The sequence below is a fragment of the Elaeis guineensis genome, chromosome 1 (genome assembly GCF_000442705.2).
Source record: "Elaeis guineensis isolate ETL-2024a chromosome 1, EG11, whole genome shotgun sequence".
Classification (NCBI taxonomy): Eukaryota; Viridiplantae; Streptophyta; class Magnoliopsida; order Arecales; family Arecaceae; genus Elaeis; species Elaeis guineensis.
In genome coordinates, this window is record NC_025993.2 from 159,352,957 (window position 1) to 159,373,612 (window position 20,656).

The 20,656-nt window shown below is 34.2% G+C and overlaps 1 protein-coding gene across 1 annotated transcript; it reads left to right on the top strand.

The window, feature by feature from the left end:
- Positions 1–4,122: 4,122 nt before the first annotated feature.
- LOC105039320 (uncharacterized) lies at positions 4,123–12,189 on the top strand. The gene is made up of 9 exons (XM_010915435.2): positions 4,123–4,530; positions 6,147–6,347; positions 6,509–6,611; positions 6,694–6,773; positions 6,867–6,944; positions 9,254–9,345; positions 10,154–10,265; positions 10,362–10,487; positions 11,975–12,189. The coding sequence occupies exons 1-9, from the start codon at positions 4,234–4,236 to the stop codon at positions 12,089–12,091; spliced, it is 1,206 nt and encodes a 401-aa protein (XP_010913737.1). The 5' UTR covers positions 4,123–4,233; the 3' UTR covers positions 12,092–12,189.
- Positions 12,190–20,656: the final 8,467 nt, after the last annotated feature.

The window sequence follows — 20,656 nt, forward strand, 5'->3', positions numbered from 1 at the left end:
TTAAAGAGAATGAATAAAAAAAATTTGTCAATCTATTTGATATACTAATTGGAAGAATGAAAGGAATAATAGATAGCATATGTTAGGATATATTTTTGCACCGACAAAATTATCTTTCATTAAATTTTTTTGATAAAAATATAACACTTCTTCATTTTTTCATTCATATTATTTATATAATTTTTATTTTATCTAAACTATTAATTTTATATTAAATTTTATTACTAGTTATTTTAATTTAATATATTATATACATATTTATAATTAAATAATTAAAATTATCATCTATTTTCTATTTATATTTAATAGTTTTAATTAACTATTTATATAAAATTAATTAATTATTTTAAATTAAAAAATTAAGTTAATCAATTATTTATATATTAATATATAATTAATTTAATTTATTAATAATTAATTTATAAATTATTATTTAATTAAATAAATATAAAAATATTTATATTTATATTTATAATTTATAAAGATTGTAAATTTATCCATTACTTATCTCTTTAATACAAATAAGTATTATAAATTAATAATAATAATAATATTTTATTGATATAATTAATAAAAATATTATATAAATATCATTCTTTCTTTCTTTCTTCTTTTCATAATAAATAAAAAAAATTTCTCATTTATTCTTCTATATTTCATCAAATATACAGTAGAATGGGTGGATATCCATCTTATATCCATCAATTATTTCTCTCATCTATTCCTTTTCTATCTAATCATCCAGCAGTGGATCCAGAAATTTTGCTTTGTAAGATCAATATGATAAAAAATAGAAGAACCGTGGGGGAGAAAGAAAAATAATAATAATATATTATTTTTAAAAAATAATAAAATATATAAAAATAATAACATGTAATATTTTAAATATTTTTTATAATAAAATATTATAAAGAAGTATCGTAAAAAATTTTAGATATTATTAAATATTAAAATTATAATGACAAACCAAAAATTATTCTAATCATATATATTTGATATATGTGAAAAAAAAGAAGGAGATAAAGAAAAAACTAAAAGAGTATTGTTGTCATTCTAATAATGTGGAGAGCACCAATAGTCACACATTGGTTGTGAGTCAAAAGGAACTTGTGTTTATAAGGAGAAAAAAAATTTCTCATATAAGACGCCTTTTAAAGGACAAAACCGTGAGGTCCATGGACCAAAGCGGATAATATCTCACATGATGGGTCGAACCCTTGTTCGCAACAATAGCACGCCAGGTAGGGATCGAGGTCTGCCTCGATTTTTTAGAGCTGAGGTCTGCCTCAGCTGACTGTGGGACTACTCGGACTATACACATGAAAGTCTCTCTTGACTAAAGGGTTTTGTTGTGGTTTTAATAATGTGAAGGGCACTAATGGTTCTATATCGATTGTGAGTCAAGAGGGACTCACGCTTATAAGGAGAATTTTTTTTTTCACGTGAGGTACTTTTTAAAGAGCAAAATCGTGAGGTCATGGGTCAGAGCGGACAATACTTCACATGACGGACAGAGCCCTTGTCTGCAACAATGGTGCATCAGATAAGGGTTAAGGTCTGCCTTGGTTTCTTGGGGCCGAGGTTTGCCTCGGCTGGTTGTGGGGATCCTTAAACTGTATACATCAAAATTTTCTTTGAGTAGGGGGCTCTGTTGTGGTTTTAATAATATAGAGGATATTAATAGTCCCACATTGGTTGTGAGTTAAGGGAGACTCATGCTTACAAGGAGAAAAATTTTTTTTTCATACAAGGTGTCTTTTAAAAGACAAAACCATGAGACTCATGGGCCAGAGCAGATAATACCTTACATGATGGGTCAAGCCCTTGTTCGCAACAAGTATTATACAAAAATAAATAAATAAATCGATGTGGGGTTTAAATGTAAATGGTGGACGGATGAGGACTATGGGTTGAGGTGGGGCATTAAAAGATAAATAGAGAAGTCATAAATAAAAAAAAAAAAGAATGTTAGAGAGGGAGAGATATATCAAAATGGCATGAGAGAGAGAAAGGTGGGATATGTGAGTCATTGAAGAGAAAGAATGTAAATCACAATTACTCTTTGTATCTTTTGATATCGTCCTTCTAGGGTATAAAAAATAAATTGATGTGGGGTTTAAATATAAAAGATGGATGGATGGGGTTGGGATGTGATATTAAAAGATAAATAAAGAAGTAATTAATTAAAAAAGACAAAGAAGAAGAAAGAGAGATAGGATACAAAGTCATTTTAGAGAGAGAATATAAGTCATAATTATTCTTTTAAATTTTTAATATGATTTTTATATTTTTTACTTTTTCAAAACTTTGCATAAGATATGGGATCAATTCATAAAATCAATGGGATTTAATTTAATTTTTTTTAATAATATATATAACTAATATTTTTTTATATTTTTTATGGGGTCAATTGGCCCCACATTTAATAACCTGTATCTCCCATTGCAATCATCCATACCAAACAAGACATAAGCATCATCTCTTCATATTTAAGTTGGATGCACCTTATGAGTGCCACATTGTCGTTGGATGCATTTGTTATATACATTGAAGGTGTTTGGTATGAGGTGATCCACTGAAAATCAAGAAGAATGTGGATGAAGGTGATAAGATCATCATATTTAATTACATCATAGTGATTTTATACGGCAGCAATTTCAAATCATCCCCTAATCCAGTGATGGGATACTAACCATCGAGATCGAAAATCTAAAATCATCTCCAGACTGATTTTAAATTAAAATAGAAGGATAAAAATATCCCTCACTCTTGCAAAAAATTCGATATATCAATATATCATTAGTATATTATATCAATATTATATATATGATATTATATTATATTTGATATTATATATTATGTTTATTATATATATTATATTATAATATATTATAATCATATTATTGTCATATTATGATTTAATGATAATTTTAAATTATAGTAAAAATATCTTATTATACTTTATATTTATATAATAAAAATATTTAATATATTACTTCTATTTATTTTATTTTTTTAATCAAAATAAATATTCATATTAATAAATAATATATGTTACAGGAATAAATAAAAATGTTAATTCTATAATAAAACTTAATATATTTTTATAAGATTAATAATTTATAGGATTAATAAATATATTTTTATAGAATCTATTGATTTTTAATATATTAATAAATATAGTAATATTTTTTTATTTATAATATATTATATATGATTAGTATATATATTTTTACAGAATATATTATGAATAATTTTGATATTATATAATTTATAATATTAAATTTTATAAAATATTAAATAAATTATTTATAAATATCTAAAAATTATTAATCATCGAATCATGACCTACTAAATTTCATGATCTTAGATCACTTATGATCAAATTATTATAAAATTTAGATTTTAAATCATCATTGCATTATTGTGTAAAATGCATTCCGGGACTATGCCACTGTCCTTCTTATCCAGGTTCTATATGCTTCTCCGTATCGCCAACAGCATGAATTCCCTCCATCAAATCTTGCTGCAGCCGCTGCTTTTGTTTGAGCTCCTGGAATCAGAAAAATAGATGAAGAAAAAATGGTACGTCATGGTGCCAAATGATATTTTTTTGTTGTAAATAAAACAAAATTGGTAAATTATTTCCATCAAAGAAACCCTTGGCGTAGAATCAATAAACTGTAGGGATACTTACTGAAATACACACACAAAAAAAAAAAAAAAAAAGAAGCTTACAATAGGAAAAGAAAATATAATTTGAATAAACTTCAGAAAGAATCCTGAAAATATAGTGATGATCCCGCTTTGCGTACCGATGATCATCATAGAATGAAATGCGAACCGAAATTTGTTTTACCTGTTGAGAATGAAACGATAAATCTTACATTCTTACCCAAAAAACAATAAATCTTCCGTATAACCATTAATAAAACTTGATTTTTATTGTGTAGAGGGATGTCTTGGTATAAAAAGGGACGGTTGTGATTGCCGATGGGACCCACATAATTCAAAGTGCGGTTGTGGACCCACTACATTCCGCATAGAAGAGCCCTACCCAGACTAAGGCCCGTACGTATATATATCCTAACCCTCGTCGTTCTTCAAACCTAAGCTCCTAAGTCGCGAATCTTTTCCTTCTCCGCTGCTTTGCACCTCGAATACCAAACTCAGACCCCATTCATCTCTCTCTCTCTCAGCCACATCCATCCTCCTTCTTCTAGGGTTTCCGCCATGGAAGCCCTCTCGAGCTCGAGTGTTCCTTCCGGGGTTATAAAAGCCTCTCCGGCCGGCCAGCCCAGGAGCTCTAGCCTATCCAAGATCCTTGCTTTTCGGTTTGGGTGCGCTAAAACCGTCGAAAAGTTTGGATCTTTGCGGTTATGGAGGCCTGAATCGAGTGCTTCTAGGCATTGGACGTTGTTTCGGGCCACCTCCCAAGGCTTTGCTGGGGGTGGTGGTGCTGGGGGAGAGGATGGGGTGTCCGCTAATGGGTTTAGCGTAGTTACAGATGAGGATGCATCTTGGTTTGAGGTTTTTTTTTTTTTTCTTCCTTCCATGATTGGTGATGTTGTCAAGATTTAATCTTTTGATAACTAAATATATGAATTCTTGTTTATTGTCAAGATTTTTTTTTTTTTTACGATGCATAACTAAATATTTGAATTCGTGTTCAAGTCTTTGTTTAGAATTCATGTTTTGATTTAAGCAAATTCTTTGATGGATTATAAGGCAGACTTAAGGCGTGGGGTAATCTTAGTCTTAGCTTGAAGAGTACCTGCTGAAGAAAGCGTGGATGTTCTTGTCTTCTTCTTTATGACTAGTTTATCTTAATTAAAGAAAATAATACGTTGGAGGAAAAGATTTATTTTTTGAGGGGAACACGACTTCTCGATACTCACGGAGGAGAAAATCCACTTCTTTCTTTATAATACCAATTTTTTATCACGTCCAAATCAAGGGCTTAACTAGTTAGAGTCTCATCTACCCATCTCAACACGCCAGCTTATCTATCACAATCCCAAGACAACCTTTGAACAAATAGCATCTCAGAAAATTTCATAAGCCAGTGATAGTTGGACTGGGCAAAAACTCTTATGAGAAGAGAGTTCCCAGCCTTTAACAATGATTTTGTTATCATCTTCAGGAGCTTTGCATCAGTTCCAAAAGGAGAGCTTCTTGTCATCTTTGTAGAACAACCTATTTTGTTAATGTTTCTCTAATCTCCATATACATCAAACACGTAATAGAGAGCATAGGTTCCTCTAGTATAGAGTATATAATTAGACGAGCATCAATATAATTTGTTCACTTCTGGGAATGATGTAAATATGACTATTAGCTCATCTTCTTCTCTACTTATGTTCCAAAAAATATAAACAAATAAATAGGTGGATGGCTGGTTATGATTTTGCATGGTGAAAGAGCTTTTCTTGCTTCTCCAAAATTGAAACTTTCTGATCATTATCATGTTTTCGCTCTGATTCTGGCACCTATTTAGTTGGTCTTAGATTATTTGTCTAAGAATGTATTCCTCGTTGTGTTTATTTGCTAATTACCTCTTTATTCAATATTTGAGACCTACTTATTTTAGCTGGGTTGGGATGAAGTTCTTGGATTCCAGGTCATCAAAGTTCAATCATCAAAATAGTTTTTTGGATTGCACACATAATATTTTGTGCTTTTATCTTGCTCTCAACTTTTAAAATTTAGTTACTTTTATTATATGGGTTTGTAAATCACAATGAAAGGTGATCAATAGCTTTGAACTCTTGGTATTGGTTTTTTATGTGCAGCTGAGAACCGATTGTGGTGTTTTGAAGTTTGAAGGAGAAACTACATGTTCAAAACACCCATTTCTAGTGGGGCTTAACCCTCAAATTCTCCTTTTGGCATTAAGAATTGTGAAAATACATGTTGTTGATGATGAAGTGACATATTTTAATTCACCATCCAGAAATATGATATGTATTTCCATGTTAATATTAGCCTTTCATGAATTCGAGGGTTCATCAAGCAGTGTGAGAGATATGCTGATATTCTGCTGGTTTAAAAAAGATGTTGTGGCTAAAGCAGCTTAAAATACTTCTCCTTTTACCTTATTCAACGGATCTACTCAAGAATTGTCCTGATACTTCAAATCTTGGCAGGGTAACTTGGTTCAGGATGGTAACTGTGCAAGTGGCAATGCGGAGTCATCAGAGGTGGTAGCATGTGTCACTTGTGGAAGTGGAACTAGTGGATCCAGAGCTGGGCTTTTCAGAACACCCATTTCTGGTGGTGTACAAAGTGCAACCTCTGTTCACAATTTACCTCGACCAGCCTTGGCAGTTCGCAATCTAATGGAGCAGGTAAGTTTTAATCTAGAGTGAAGTATAAAAACCTTATCATATATAATTGAATCAAATCATCCTTTCTTTCTAGTCTTTCTTCCACATTCTGATCTTTCTTAATCCTGTGAATGCTTTAAAACTCTTTGCTTTGCTGCTGTTACTTTGTGTCCATCATCAAGGCCAGGTTTGCTCATCTATGCACTTTGATGTCCCGGATGCATCATCAACATGCGGGATACCCATGTGGTTCATTAGTTGATTTTGCAACCGATCCAATGGGTCGTAAGTAATTAGTTAATTCTCACATGCTCATCCACTGTGCATTTACTTCATGGTGTAATGTTTGTTTCCAACTTCTTTGCAGATCCTGTTTTTTCGCTCTCTCCACTAGCCATCCACACCCGCAATCTTTTGGCTGATTCAAGATGTACACTTGTTGTACAGGTGTTTTAGTTTTATTCTTATAATTATCATCTTTGGAGTACTAGATTACATTCTTTTGTTTTTTACTTTGCTGAAACCTACTTTCATTGATAGATACCTGGATGGAGTGGCCTATCAAATGCACGTGTAACAATATTTGGTGATATCTTCCCACTGTCTGCTGACCAACAGGTTCTTTGCAAGTTATATTTGTATTTTCCTGACAATTCTTTTTGGTGAACTCTCAATAACTTTATCAGTAAAAAACTTATATTTGATGCATTTGTTTTTACTTGCAACTACTTATGTACACAAACAAACGTTTTAGTTCCAATATGATTTCACTAGAACTGGCGTTTGGGAATCGCAATTGCACTATTTTAAGGGAAAAAATTATGGGATTGATCAATAATTTGAACAGTTTTGGTGGGAGATGAGATCATTTCAAGATAATTATAGGAGATATAGTTAAACAATTGGACATGGATTATACCAATTTTCTTGAAATATTTTCCTTGAGTAGTTTTACCTAAAAAACCAAGGGCAGTTATAGTGGATTATTTGATAGGCCTACGGTTCAACTCTCTTTTTAATAAGGTATGTGTGAAACCTTGCATGCATTTATTAGCCATTAAGAACTATTAGGAATTGAAAGACAGTCGACTAACTTTATTGTATAGATCATACTTTGATGGCAGATAGAGGATGAACATGAAGGGCATAGTGACAGATGTCAGATTGCATTTGTGAGAAAACATGGAATAATGAAGTTAGAAGGCAAGTAATTTAAAGCAAAGCCATTAGCGAAATGTGGAGGGAAAAATGTTTGAGATGGTGTGGACATGTTTGGTTGGGCTGGAACTCCAGTGAGGGCTTTTAGTTTCAGGGCTTCCTTAATGCAACTGCAGCAGTGATTGGATGTTCATTCCTGCTCTTGATACGATTTCAGAATGCTTCATAATTCTCCAATAAGTAAAACTGGTCTTGAAAAAAAAAAAAATCTAACCAATAGCTAATTAATTCTCCTTTTCTATCTTCTGCTTTGATACTGATTCTGGATGCTTCATACTTCCAATGAGCAAAACTGGTCTGAAAATAATTAATCAATAGTTTTTTTTCTCCTTTTCTCCTTTTTTATATTTTCATAATTTGAATGATTAAATACAACAATCATTTATTTAGTTAAACAGACACCATTAAGTTAACTCATAGTTTTGATTTATCAAGTATGTTAATAATTGATCAATTGCTCAAGCTTTCTCTATGTTATCATTTTCTTTCTGTCACTATCCTAAATCTAACAGCTGAATCTGCTCTTTTATTTAGTACCCTGCCATGTAACTGTGAGACTGAATCTTCAAATCAGGTTTCAGAGACTAGGGAAGGCTTAAGCCTTGGGTGGAAGAAATTAACAGTTTCAAAGGCACACACTTTTCAAATAAATTGGTTTTGGGAAGGATCTCAAGGTGAATCAGAATTCACTAACCTTATATTTGTTGGCCGTGGTGTATATATGAACAGAATATACAAAATCTTCCCTCCTAAGAATATGTGAAAAAGGACAATAAGCTCTACTGCCTAGGAGAACAATAAAAGAAAATGACTGCACACGTCTAAGACGACAATCCCCCAACATGGAGGGTATGATCTATGGTAACTTAACGTGCCAGCATCACCATTTTCTTCTCTTGTCCAAAATGAAGGAAATATGGAATAATCATAAGAACTATCTAATATTTTTTTAGTTATCTATCCTCATTCCTCAAACCTTTAAATTTACCAAACAGAGCAAATGCTGCCAAAAAAAGCACTCCTAGTTTTGGCAATTAAACATTTGAATGGGTTTTTCCTCTTCTGCTTCATGCTACATACATAAAAGCTTGGGACCAATTCTTGCTTTGCAATTTATCCTTTATGAAACAGTGTTGACAAGCTATTGAGAATTGACACTGAGCCATTAGGCTTCAATGCTGAATTTTCTGTTATCACCTACAGTGTTTAGAAGGTGAACTCATTGTCAATCATAACTGTTGATTGCATTAGGAGAAACCACTTAGACATCCACTTGTGCCCGTAAATGGCATCATTTTGACATACCCTGGTGGATCCATCATGGGCTCCATTCATTGTCTACTCTCCTTAAGTTGTAACTGACCACATTCTTTTGAAGTAAACTAGTTGGATTCTCTGGTACATTATGAGAGAGAGAGAGGGAGGGAGCATATTGTTTTGAAGTGAACAAGTTGCAACTTGTAACCAATCACATTGTTTTGAGGTAAATTAGTTGGATTGTCTGGTACATTCTTTTCTTTTGAGAGAGAGAGAGAGAGAGCACATGTGGCCATTTAGAATTCTTGGCAAGTTTTTCATGCTTCAATTGTAATCTACATATTAGTTCCTGTTAATACTTATTGGTGAATGATAATATCTTTACAGGTTCAGACAAATGTTTCATGGATGTTTTAAAAAGTATAATTTTTTTTTTTTTAAACCTATTGCAGGAATGGGCTCATCAGCAGTTTAAAGCAAAACACCAACAATGGACATCTCAACAATGGGGCAATTTTTACTATTATAGGATGTGCAACATCAGGTTGGTCTGTGAGCTTTTCTTGCACCTGAACAACAATTCAATGATTCCCATTAGAGTTTTAAAATTTCACAAATATTGGTTATAGCATGTCTGCTGTACCTTAAACAAAAACCATTGCTATTGCCTACTGACAAAACATATATATTATTAGGTGCACTTGGAACTTATAACTTTTGCTGTGGAGTTTAGGTTCTTTTTTGAGGTTTTGTTGCCAAGATTACAGATGTGCATGAGTGCAGTGTATGCATGAGTGCGTGGCTCCGTGAATGTATGGCAAAGAACAAATGACACCAAGGACTTTGACTTCAAGAAATTTAAAAAGGCCAAGAAAAGTGCAAAAGGTTGCAATCAAGGACAGGAGGAACTACTCCAAACAATGGCACTGAAAAAGTGGCATCAAGGGGTTTGAAGAACATTAAAAGGCAAAGGGAAAAGAAAAGGCAAAAAAGCATTGGTTATGTGAATGATGCAATTTATGATCTATTTGACATTTTGGGTTTGAAGAAGACAGGAACAAATTTATAGATTAGCTCGGATGCAGAATGGGCAGACCAGTAATACAAATCAATTTAGATGCATTAAAAGCAAGGGATATGGTTTTCATGAAAGATAAGGAAATAAAGAAAATGGAATAGTATATCTGGAGATTGTTAAATTTCTTTGTTCATTGTTTTTTTTAGTATTCTTGGTGACCAACTGATAATCATCTTTTTTGTTACTCATAATCACTTAGTTAATAGAAAATTAGATTAGCTAGGAAGAAACATGTACCATATACATGAATTGATCAATGCTTGCATATCTCCAGGGACATATATTTCATTGGAGGGTTCGGCACTGTTGCATGGGTAGATGTCAAGGAATATGAAGCCCTTCAACCTGATAAGATTGCTATTGATGGTGGAGAACAAAATTTGAAGGTGCGGTCTTATGGGTATACTTGCTGCATTCAACACATCAAGATTTTGCTTTTTCCCACATGCATGATGAATTATTCCCCTTTTTCTTTCCCAAAGGAACTTAATGCAATGTTCTCAAAATCACTCAAAGAAATATTATCAATTGAGATGGAGTTAGATGATGCTGCTTTCATATCCATAGACAGCAAAGGAACTGATATCCGGGTGCGGCAAGGAGCACAGGTATCAACCATAGTTTAATAAGAAAATCTTGTGCAAATGTCAAGTGCTTCTTTTGATTTTTTTTCTCTTTAAAAAAAAAAAAATCTTTTCTGATAAGCTCAAGGTTGCAGCACTGTCAACTAGTTTGGCTTTAGACTTGTTCCTAAGCTAGCTTTGTGGGCTTGAAAGTAGATTGTGGTTTTCTTGTTTGATAATGATTAGTGGGGATCAAGGAGTCAGCCCAGCAAATCGCATGCTAAATATTATGCATTTTTCAAAATTTCACAGAGGTCAAAAATTTCATCCTTCAAGCATGTATTTGTTAGTACTTTAAGGATGAAACTATTTGTATTCTTATGATTAGCATAGTAAAGCACTCATGAAGTAATTCAGGGCAGAAAAACTTTCTAATCTTCTGTGATTAACAGCTGTGCGAGAAACAATTTAAGTATTTAACTAGCATTTTCTCATTTTCTAGCATCATAAAAAATGTCATAACTAACAAAGACAGTTTGTCCCCTCGTTGTCGCTACCAACCTTTGGAGGGTTCAAAATGAGTTGGTCCATGTCCAATTCATCCAGATCTTGGTTCCTAATTTGTTCAACTGCATGCAGAATCATCTTCATCTGTCTCCTAGAGCGACTGATCAAAACCAAATAACAAAATTGGCTTTGACCCTTCCAACTTCATGTGCTCAATTTGGATCTGAAGGTGCAAGTTTGTTGGATGTAATTTACATCTATATTTCAGTTTGGCAAATAAAATGCACCTTGGAACATTTTGTGGACTAAATGTTGAAAGCAAAATGACTTGTGCCTTAATTTATTAAATTTCTTATGTCATGTAAAGCTTTTCGATTCAAAAAATATTATTTTTTATTGTTTCTCTTGCAATGACATTCCTCCAAAAAATTTCTGTGCTTGTATCTTGGGAGCTTTGTTTGAGTCCACTAAAAGCTCTTAAATAGAGTTTTTGCAGACATGGCCTTTGTGCTCTTTAAGCTTGGCTTTGCTCTCCTCTCTCTCTGTCTCTGTCCACAGAATGGCTATGAATCTTGTTTCATAATTTTATATTTGAGCATACCTTTCCAACGCTCGTCCCCTAGAAGTGAAGGTCTTTGTTGAAACCTGACTTGAAATTGGTAAAAGCTGAGGATTGTGTTTTCGTTTCTCTTTAAAATTTTATGGCCTACGGGCATTAGTTCTTACCTAGTATTCTAAATTTTAATAACTAGCATTTTCCAGCAAAATGGGCTTTGTTTTTCTAAATTGAGAAGGTATGTGGTCTAAACTATTTATATTGACTCCAGGTTTCTGGTGTATGTTGGGAGTTTTTTTTCCTGTTTTTCTCCAGACATATGTTCCTCCGTGCATTATTTATATGATTTGTTAGTTTGAGTATCTTTATTTACAATGCCTCTAGTTATCTGTTCGTGGTAATATGGATAGACATTCTTAATATTTATGTACTATGCTTGCTGACGGCATCTTATTTTTCCTTGATGCAGTTCAACATTCAAAGGCTATCATTTGAAGTAGAACAGGGAGTACAGACTCTGGATGAAGCCAAGGCAGCACTTCAGAGGATAATTGATGAGAAGTCGAGATCACATAACAGGAGCTAAAGTTCTGTAGTTTTTTTTCTTTAAGCATTCATATGTGCTAAATATCATAAAAAATATATTTTTTTCTATCAAATAAGGAATATAAATGATGAATATCAGTTTATTTAACTTATTTTTAGCAGCTTGTCTTCAGAACTAAAATGGGACTTAACCAACCTGAAAAATGTCCTAGATTTGGGGCCTTTTATATTTGCGGTACCAAAGTATTTAACCAAATAGCAAAATAAAGTTCCATTTGATAGATAAAGTTTTTTGTAAATGCTCTGCCCAGATTTCACCCATCAGAATCCTCACAGATACCAGAAGACTGCAATTGTACCGAATATGAGCTACAAGCCAAAATTCTGAGACTTTAGAACGCAAGGTATGCGCTCTGCTTTCATTTTCATAGGTCCGGCCTCAAGGAAAAGCGTTATTAGATTTCTACTTTTCTGCTTCTCAACAAGCTTAGCACTCTCTATTTCCATGCACTGGTTGCATTGCCAGCCCACTCTGTCTGGTTCTTGTCATCACCGTACTCTTATTACCTCTCTAGGATTAGTCACAGGCTAAACCTTTTCTCGCATTTTCCTTTACTCTTCTTTTTTACTGTCATTTTTCTCCATCAGCAATCCTTGTTAATGAGAATTATAGTGCATACGTGTTGATGTATATTGATGATTGCACTTCATTGTAATAGGAACACCACATACTTACTAAATTAGATTCTCATATACTTTTCCACTTATTTCCCATGTATGTGTTGCTTATCTATCCTACAGCTTAGCAAATGCATAACGTTAGGTTTAGGTCAGATTAAACACTCCTTTGTCATGAAAGGTAAATATTTAATTCTAGATGTATCATAATGCAGTATTTTCGGTTAAGAAAAGTATGGTGATGCAGGATACCTTGCAATAGTCTCCAACAAATGCAAGAACCTGGGTATAAATCTAAACTATCTTAACTTTAAGATATGCTGCTATTCTTAAACTTATTATTAGATAAACTTCTGGATTGCACTTCAGCAGCCCTTAGTAGATTTTTTTTTTTTTTAAATTTAATTTTATTTACCTCGTTTTGGTTTAGCTCTCTCCCTTTCTTCAAGGGAGTAAAGAGATGGTACACTATTGAAAAATAATTGTCTTTAAAAAAAAAAAAATGATGATAGGAGTCTTGAAGCATTGACTTTCCAATGTATGTTTTTATAAGGTGTGTCAGTTGAACAATCCAAGTCTTGCTGAAGTGATAGTGCATCCATCGATCTTAAGTTAGATTGAATTCATAACTTTTGCAAGCCTGTAAATTAGTCTAGCATATTTCATCAAGGAAAAATAAAGGATTCAGTGTATACTTCAAAAGAAATTAAGCCTGTAGACCAAGGTACTATTTCTTACCACCATCTCTTTGTAGCTTTTTTTCATGTTTGTTTGCTTCCCTTGCCAATTGTCATGTTACAAACCCACTTACAAACCCTCTCCAGAGCCCAAAAGCTCCAAACTATCCCATTTCAAACCTTATGGACCATTTTTGTGTCAAAGGTTAAAGACTTAAATCCCGATTTGCTGATGCTTCCAACCCTGTTATGTAGTTTGTCAAAATGAATTGACTGAAAATTTGCAAAATACAAAGATTGTGGAGAACTTAAAAGATGGTAATGGTTTTCTCCTGATCATAAGAGTGCATTTTTGATAGTTGAGAGAGCCAAAAGTCAGTGCTGGTGCTGAGTATGTTTGATGGTGGCAATGCCACTCACCATTCTCCAACCTAACATCTGATGGCTTCACAAAGACAAATTTGATTAGTGTTCTCAAAATATTGGAGATGCATCTTACTCACAATGGATGACTATTTGAAGAAGATCAAGGCCTTAGGCCTCAATAAATTGGCTGGTATTCCTGTGTCTGCTAGTAAATATGGACATGGATGACTATTTTGACTAAGTAGTAAAGCAGAAGAAACTGTTTTTACTGTAATATGCAAGCATGCCAGTTTGGCTAGTGCTGATACGGATCGGTACTGAGCAAAATTCTTTTATTTTATATAGCTTCAGCATGACGAGGCAGGTGTTAGCACAGGATGCCTTGTACTGGTAGCACTTAAATCCTTGGTCTCAAAACTAGGCAGTGAAACAAGGAGCTCATAACCAGCTACCCAAGAGAAACCTTATATACAAATATACCAAGTGTTGCATGGAAAAGTCTACATTAACTCCAAAAAAAGATCATCATTGTTAAGATTATGCTCGAACTGCTTATACATCAGTTCTGAGCAGTTTCTTGAGGATACAATAACACGTGTCAGATCGTCCTCACTCTCCATGCATGATTGAAAAGTTATTTCTATGCTTTGTATGTGAACTTTGGAATATGTATGTATCACTTGGTCCAGCAGGCATCTCTTTGATGTCACAGAGAAGTGAAAGAACTCAGAAATGCAAGCAAGCCATGTATCTGTATGAACAATCAGAGAGTTCCAGCTGCTCACATATTCCTAAATGGTTCTAATGATTTGATCCCCGTCCAAGTTGCACCAGGCTCACACCATAATCTTACACTTCCTGGAGGCTTCTTGGTGAGTATTTACCAGATATGTGTTTTGATCAAATTTAACCTGTTTAACAGATATAGCAGGTCTCGTTTGATTCAAACTTCTCGCCCTGGGTCCTCCAATTATTTCTGCAACTTGAAGTCAAACGTCATATGCTCTGACTCATGACAAATTTCCAAATTGTGTTCTTATATTGACATTCTTGATTTGACACAAGCAATTTATTACATCCACAAGTAAGAACCACAATGGATATTTCATTAATACAAGTGGAAGGAAGATATCATCTTTTGTTATGTGATAAAAGAAGATAAGCTTGTGCAGTGTGGCTATTTCTCCTTCAACTTCAAGAAACTGATCCTATCGTGCCTTTATTGCTTCTCCAGAAACCCATCTGTCCCTTTCAGAAATCATTTCTTGGGTATTCATGATCCCAGCTTGCGTAATACTTGAAGTAATTATTAATGGTTCAATGCTTTGCCTGATCATCTGCTCCCTCCATGCAAGTAGGAATTCTTTTGCAATTTTTGGTGCTTCAAAGTTTTGAGTCTCAATCTTCTCTACACTCATCGCATGCAAAACCTTCTTTGCATTCTTAAATGCTAATTCGGTAGTTATCACTGCGAGTATGAGGTCCTTTGTGGAAAGGAACACCCAAAAGGCATTGAAACCTTAGGGGCTGGTAAATGTTAGCGCAAGTTACTTTGAGTTGATTTTCTTGTTTATTTATGTGTTGATTATATTAAACTGAACTCTCTGATCTCACATTCCTATGACTTTATTTCCTCTGAAAGTTTATGATCCATGTTTTCATTTTTATGTTCCTTGCGCCTTTGGTAAAAGCCAGTATTTCTTGATATCAGTTACCCATATTTCCCTTGGATCACCTGGCTTTTGGCTTTTGGATGACTCCTCAGTCCTCACTATCATTTCCATTTCCTTTGGTTATGAGTTATTGGCTGTTGAAACTGATGCTGTGGATAACACAATAATTTACTTTGGTTATGAGTTGAGCTTCTGAGAGACAGAGGGGGAAGGGAGGAAGCAAACCCTCCCACTGTAAGTTCCCACATCCAAATACCTACTTCCTCCCACTGTAATTTCCCACATCCAGATGCCTTGGGATACACCAACCAGCATTCAGAATTTGGAACCTCATCTTGTTAGTTAGAGCATAACCAGTGCAGCGACGCCATATGGCTACATTTAGAATAGTCATATTATAGCTACTCCTTTTTAAGAAGCTTTTCTGAAGGGGGAGCACAGTCCTGATCACGGTAATAGAAAGATCTTGGCCAATCTTTTTAAGAAGCTTTTCTGAAGTGCAGAGAGTCCATGAATCACAGTAGAAGTAAGATCCTATATTGAGTAAGAGCCGGACAAGTTTTATCAAGATGGTGGTGGCAGGAGAGACATTCCTTCTATTACTATGGACCTCTCTTAGCTGAGAACAGAAGTCTTCCGTTAACAGTTACGTTGATACTAATGCTTGGACTGGTGAGGACCATCCTTCTTGGTCCCTTGAACCATAATAACTTATGAGAATACCAAGATGTTGTGTGGGGGACCAATGATGATCAAATATCGTGGTCCCTGTGAGCATGAATGTAATTATTTATCCAGGCCACCTGATCAATTGCTTGCAAATTTTTAATGATCAGCAGCCTTTCTCTGGTGACATGGTTTTCAGGAATGAACATTTGTAAGCACTGAAGAGGATGCTTTAAATTCTCTGGCAGACCATGCTTCCATCAAGACAAGAGGTAGAAGCCAGAGATTACAACCTTTGGAGAGCCAAATGACAGATATTGAGTAGGGACCAAGGTAGAATTGATAGATTTAATGAGGAGCACTGATTGAATTGGTCCCATCCAGGTCCACATTTGGACTGAGCGTATGCATAAAGCATGGGAGATAATGTGAACTCATGAATGAGCTTGTCTTCATGTGTTCCCTCACATGCACGTGCGCAGAAAGCGACCACCAGATCATCTTCATGCAGTTCTGGGACAAATCATTGTTAGATCAATCAATGATGGCGTCACTCAAGAACAAATGTCAGGTAAGCAATGTCGCGCGTACCTTATGGGCATCTCACAGTCCCAGCAGATTATCCTTTCACAGAAGCGAGATCCTGTTAGCCATGGGCATGCCACCAATCTTATCAAGTGAAGTGAGCAAACACCAGTCTTGCAGTTTTGATCTGCATAAACAAGCATTATGTTTCATCTTGGTCAGCTGCATTACTTCATCACATTTATCAAATAAAAATCTAGTCTCCTGAACGATAATGTTGGAATCGATCTTACCAGCCTCATCCAACTATGATCTTTTATCTCTTTGTAACCATTCAAAGCTATAGAGGTCCTTTCCAAATTAAACAATTGCCCCTTTATTGTTCTTCTTATGTTAGTCACAGCTCTATTTTTTTGTCATTGCTAAGATCTTTATAGGCTCTGGTGCATTCTCATCATCAAACTCATCAAAATGATATGCTCCCTGCATTAAAACATTATTTGATCATAGTATTTGATCACACTGTATTCCAATACAATATTGTCCATCTTTGTTTGGTATTATGTGATGCAAATTCAGGAATAGTGTATTTTCTCTTATTACCACTTCAAATGACAAAAATTCATATTTCAGACAAATAGAATGTCAGACTCAATAACTTCCAAAAATTCAGAATTGAAGGATAGCCATTCCCATTGTAGGGATGAAAGTGAGCACAATTAGACAAGCATATCAAAACAAAACAATTATCATCTTATTGAAAGGGATGTGATGATGATAGCAGACCAATTCCTTTGGCACATTTGAGCACCTGGTAGGAGCGGCTTTTGGAAATATCTCACTTGTACTCAGCACATGGAGGGATTAAAGCGAGCGCCGGAGGGCGAGAGAGAAATCAATGTCAAAGAAACATCAATTGACAGTCTTAAGTTTAAATGGCAGGAACTCAACAACCATTCATATGAATTGAATACAACCATGTTAAATTCAATGACATAGCATAAAGCAAAACAAAAGCAGTAAGAGCATAGTCAAATTGCAAGCAACATTAATCTTTCATACACACTGGCTGTTTTTTTGTTCATTGCATCCGGTCGATAAAAGCAGGCTGGTCGAGAAGAGAAGTGTAATATAATAAATCAGGAAGGTAAACTATTCACTGATACTGGAGTCGCATTAAACAAGCTCCACCGCAAAGAAAGAATAACAATTGAATAATTAAATCAGGAAGATGCTTGTTATAACTCGAAATGCTTAGTAGGTATATTAGGACCAGTGATAGAGCACCAAGTTTGGTTGACATGCTACAAATAAATAAGAAAGAGCATAGGAAAGATTTTGAGATCCTGGTGTTGTGTCAGAATGCCAAAAGATATTCTGAAACCAAATTAGCCACAGCAATATAAGCATGAAAATGAAATGAGCCAGAGCAATTTAAGCATCATGGGTAGATTCATTCATGGAGCATCAAGTGGGGGATGGTCAGAATACTCGATCTATTTTTCTTCCCTAATTTACAGTAAATAAAATCCTTGGACTAGATTCAAGAATCAACTTCTACAAGTCAGGACTTGTGATCATCTAATTACCTTCAATTTTGATTTTCACATTTCAAGCTTTGGGTCACGAATACATGTACTTAAACATTAACAAGTTATAAAAAGGAAGAAAAACACATGCAAATTAAGAGTAATGGTACATCTGAATTTTTTTGAGAAAAGTAAAGGTACATCAAAGTAAAGATTAGGTCCCCTTAGAATGTTTTGCTAAAACTTCTAAAAGTTTGTCAGTCAAAAGGTTTTCCATTTTGACAGTGCTCTTATTTTACTCCTGATAGGCGATGCTCTTATTTTAAGTTTCTTATATAAAACTTATTACAGTGATGCAACTAGTTGTTTATCCACAAAAGCACCTAGCTTACTGCAATTCTTCACTTTGAAAATTTTATCAATACCATATCCTTCAACCAAACTACAAATGCCTAAACATATGACTTCAAACTCACTTCGCATATTTCTTGAAAAATATATTGAAGCTTTTGTTTCTTTGTCATCAGTTAAACTTCTAGCCACTGATATTCTCTTAATATTTATATCCTTCAACCTAATGTGAAAGATTAAACACATTCTTTGCTTGTAAATGCTTTCTGCTCTGCTGTTAGATGTGAAATGGGTGTCACACTGATGTGTCATTGTTGACAGGCCACCTTCCGGGCCTTGTCCAAGTCTTATTTTCTCAAAATTGTGTATATTTATCTTTCAGTCTTCTCTAAAATTTGTGTCACAACTATAACTTCTTACTTTGTGACACCTTAATTGTCAATAGGCACATGACACTTCGGAATCTCATCTTCAGCATGCAATTCAATCTTAATTTATAACTCACTCATATCAATTCAACTAAATATAAGATCCACCAAGAAAAACTTGATATATGAACCAGAACCTCCACATTAGTAATTTAACAAGAAATTGAAGGTAGTTCCTGGGATAGAAATATAGAAGTTGCCATGGAACACTTTCTTAGGATTTCGTGACTAATTAAAGAACTCGAACAAAACAGCTAACCACAATGAATTAACAAATAGGAAAAGAAACAAACAATAGCAGAAAGTGATCATACTGCCAAGGGATGTTCAATGATCGGAAGAGAAAAAGGACACTAGAGCTGTAAGGGAGCCCAAACCTTGAGTTCACTGGTAATTCAAGGAAGCTTACATGAAAGCAATTTAAGAAATTGCTAGTAGAGTAGTTGGTGGTTTGCCCTTCTCTTTTCTTCTCAAATATTAAAAAGAAAAAAAAGAAAAAAAGAGAAATTTTTAGTCAGACCAGATCATTATCGAGCTAGTGGACCAGTCCCACCACAAACCAACACGCTTGTATTGCTCCCTTCCCTCCCTCCTGTTTCTTTTTTCCTCCATCTTTGTGCATGTTGGTTCGTGGTTGGACTAGTTCACAGCTGAACTGGTACATGATCCAATCAATAATTTCCCAAGAAAAAGAGTTACTAGAAGAATAAAAATTTTAACATGTCATCATCCTCAGGAAATCAGCCTCACTACCAAAAGAATAGAAAGAAAAAGACCACAAAAGGAAAAACTTTTTGACAATTGCCCCCATCTGGAAGAACATAAATCAGGCAAAACATAGCGGGGTTTGATAGTAAACGATGAATTTCCTAATACTACTTAGTAAATGTAAACAATTTGATTGTAAACTAAATTCAGCTGACAGAAATCATCATGAGATCATCATATGCACTAGTACTCGGCGATGGTAGTAGCTACAAAAGACAACTGAATTCTCAAGTGTAAAACTAACTTTAAAACCAACGCAAATGGTGTGACAGAGCAAGAGGAGCAGATAGCCAACCTAATGCTCACCAACTCTAGCAACCACTCCATATTTATTAAACCAACCACTCAATGTTAAAGCAAAAGAAAAATTTTATAAAAAAAATGAGGAAAATGTACAGCATCATGACTTGAGTGTCACAAACAGTAATAGAATGAATGAATAACAGAAGATGTGTCTAAAGAGAGAAAAACACCCAAACATCTATTTACAATCACAACCATCCCAAGTTAAAAACAGCAATCCTGAAATGATCAGCATATGAATCTCCCATTCATAAGTTCATAGCACAAAATAAAGCAAAAGATGCAGTCAAAACAAACGGCACTACCTTGAATAAATAAGACTAAGATAGAACCCCGAAAAAGAAATTCGAGAACTAAGAAGCAAGCATAACTTTTGCCAAGCAAATTTATCAAGTGCATGAATATCATCTCAATGGAAAGAACCAATAGGAAGGATTGGAGACAATAAGAATACAAGCTCAGGCTTGGCACTGATTTTGGCAACATATTTATAGGCTGTTCGACGTGACATGGCTTTTATTATATACAACTAAAATGGAAACTCAAGCTTGTGCTAAATTCTTCCTTTATCATGTGGATGCTTGTATTAGTTATATCATTAATATGTTCTTTATTTTGGACAATAAGTAAGGCTCTTATAT

What these genes read in the sequence shown, in the direction of transcription:
- LOC105039320 (XM_010915435.2), top strand. Translation starts at nt 4,234, where the DNA reads ATGGAAGCCCTCTCGAGCTCGAGTGTTCCTTCCGGGGTTATAAAAGCC. An exon ending in GATGTACACTTGTTGTACAG is followed by an intron (nt 6,774 to 6,866) that starts GTGTTTTAGTTT and finishes TTTCATTGATAG; the next exon opens with ATACCTGGATGGAGTGGCCT. An exon ending in TATAGGATGTGCAACATCAG is followed by an intron (nt 9,346 to 10,153) that starts GTTGGTCTGTGA and finishes GCATATCTCCAG; the next exon opens with GGACATATATTTCATTGGAG.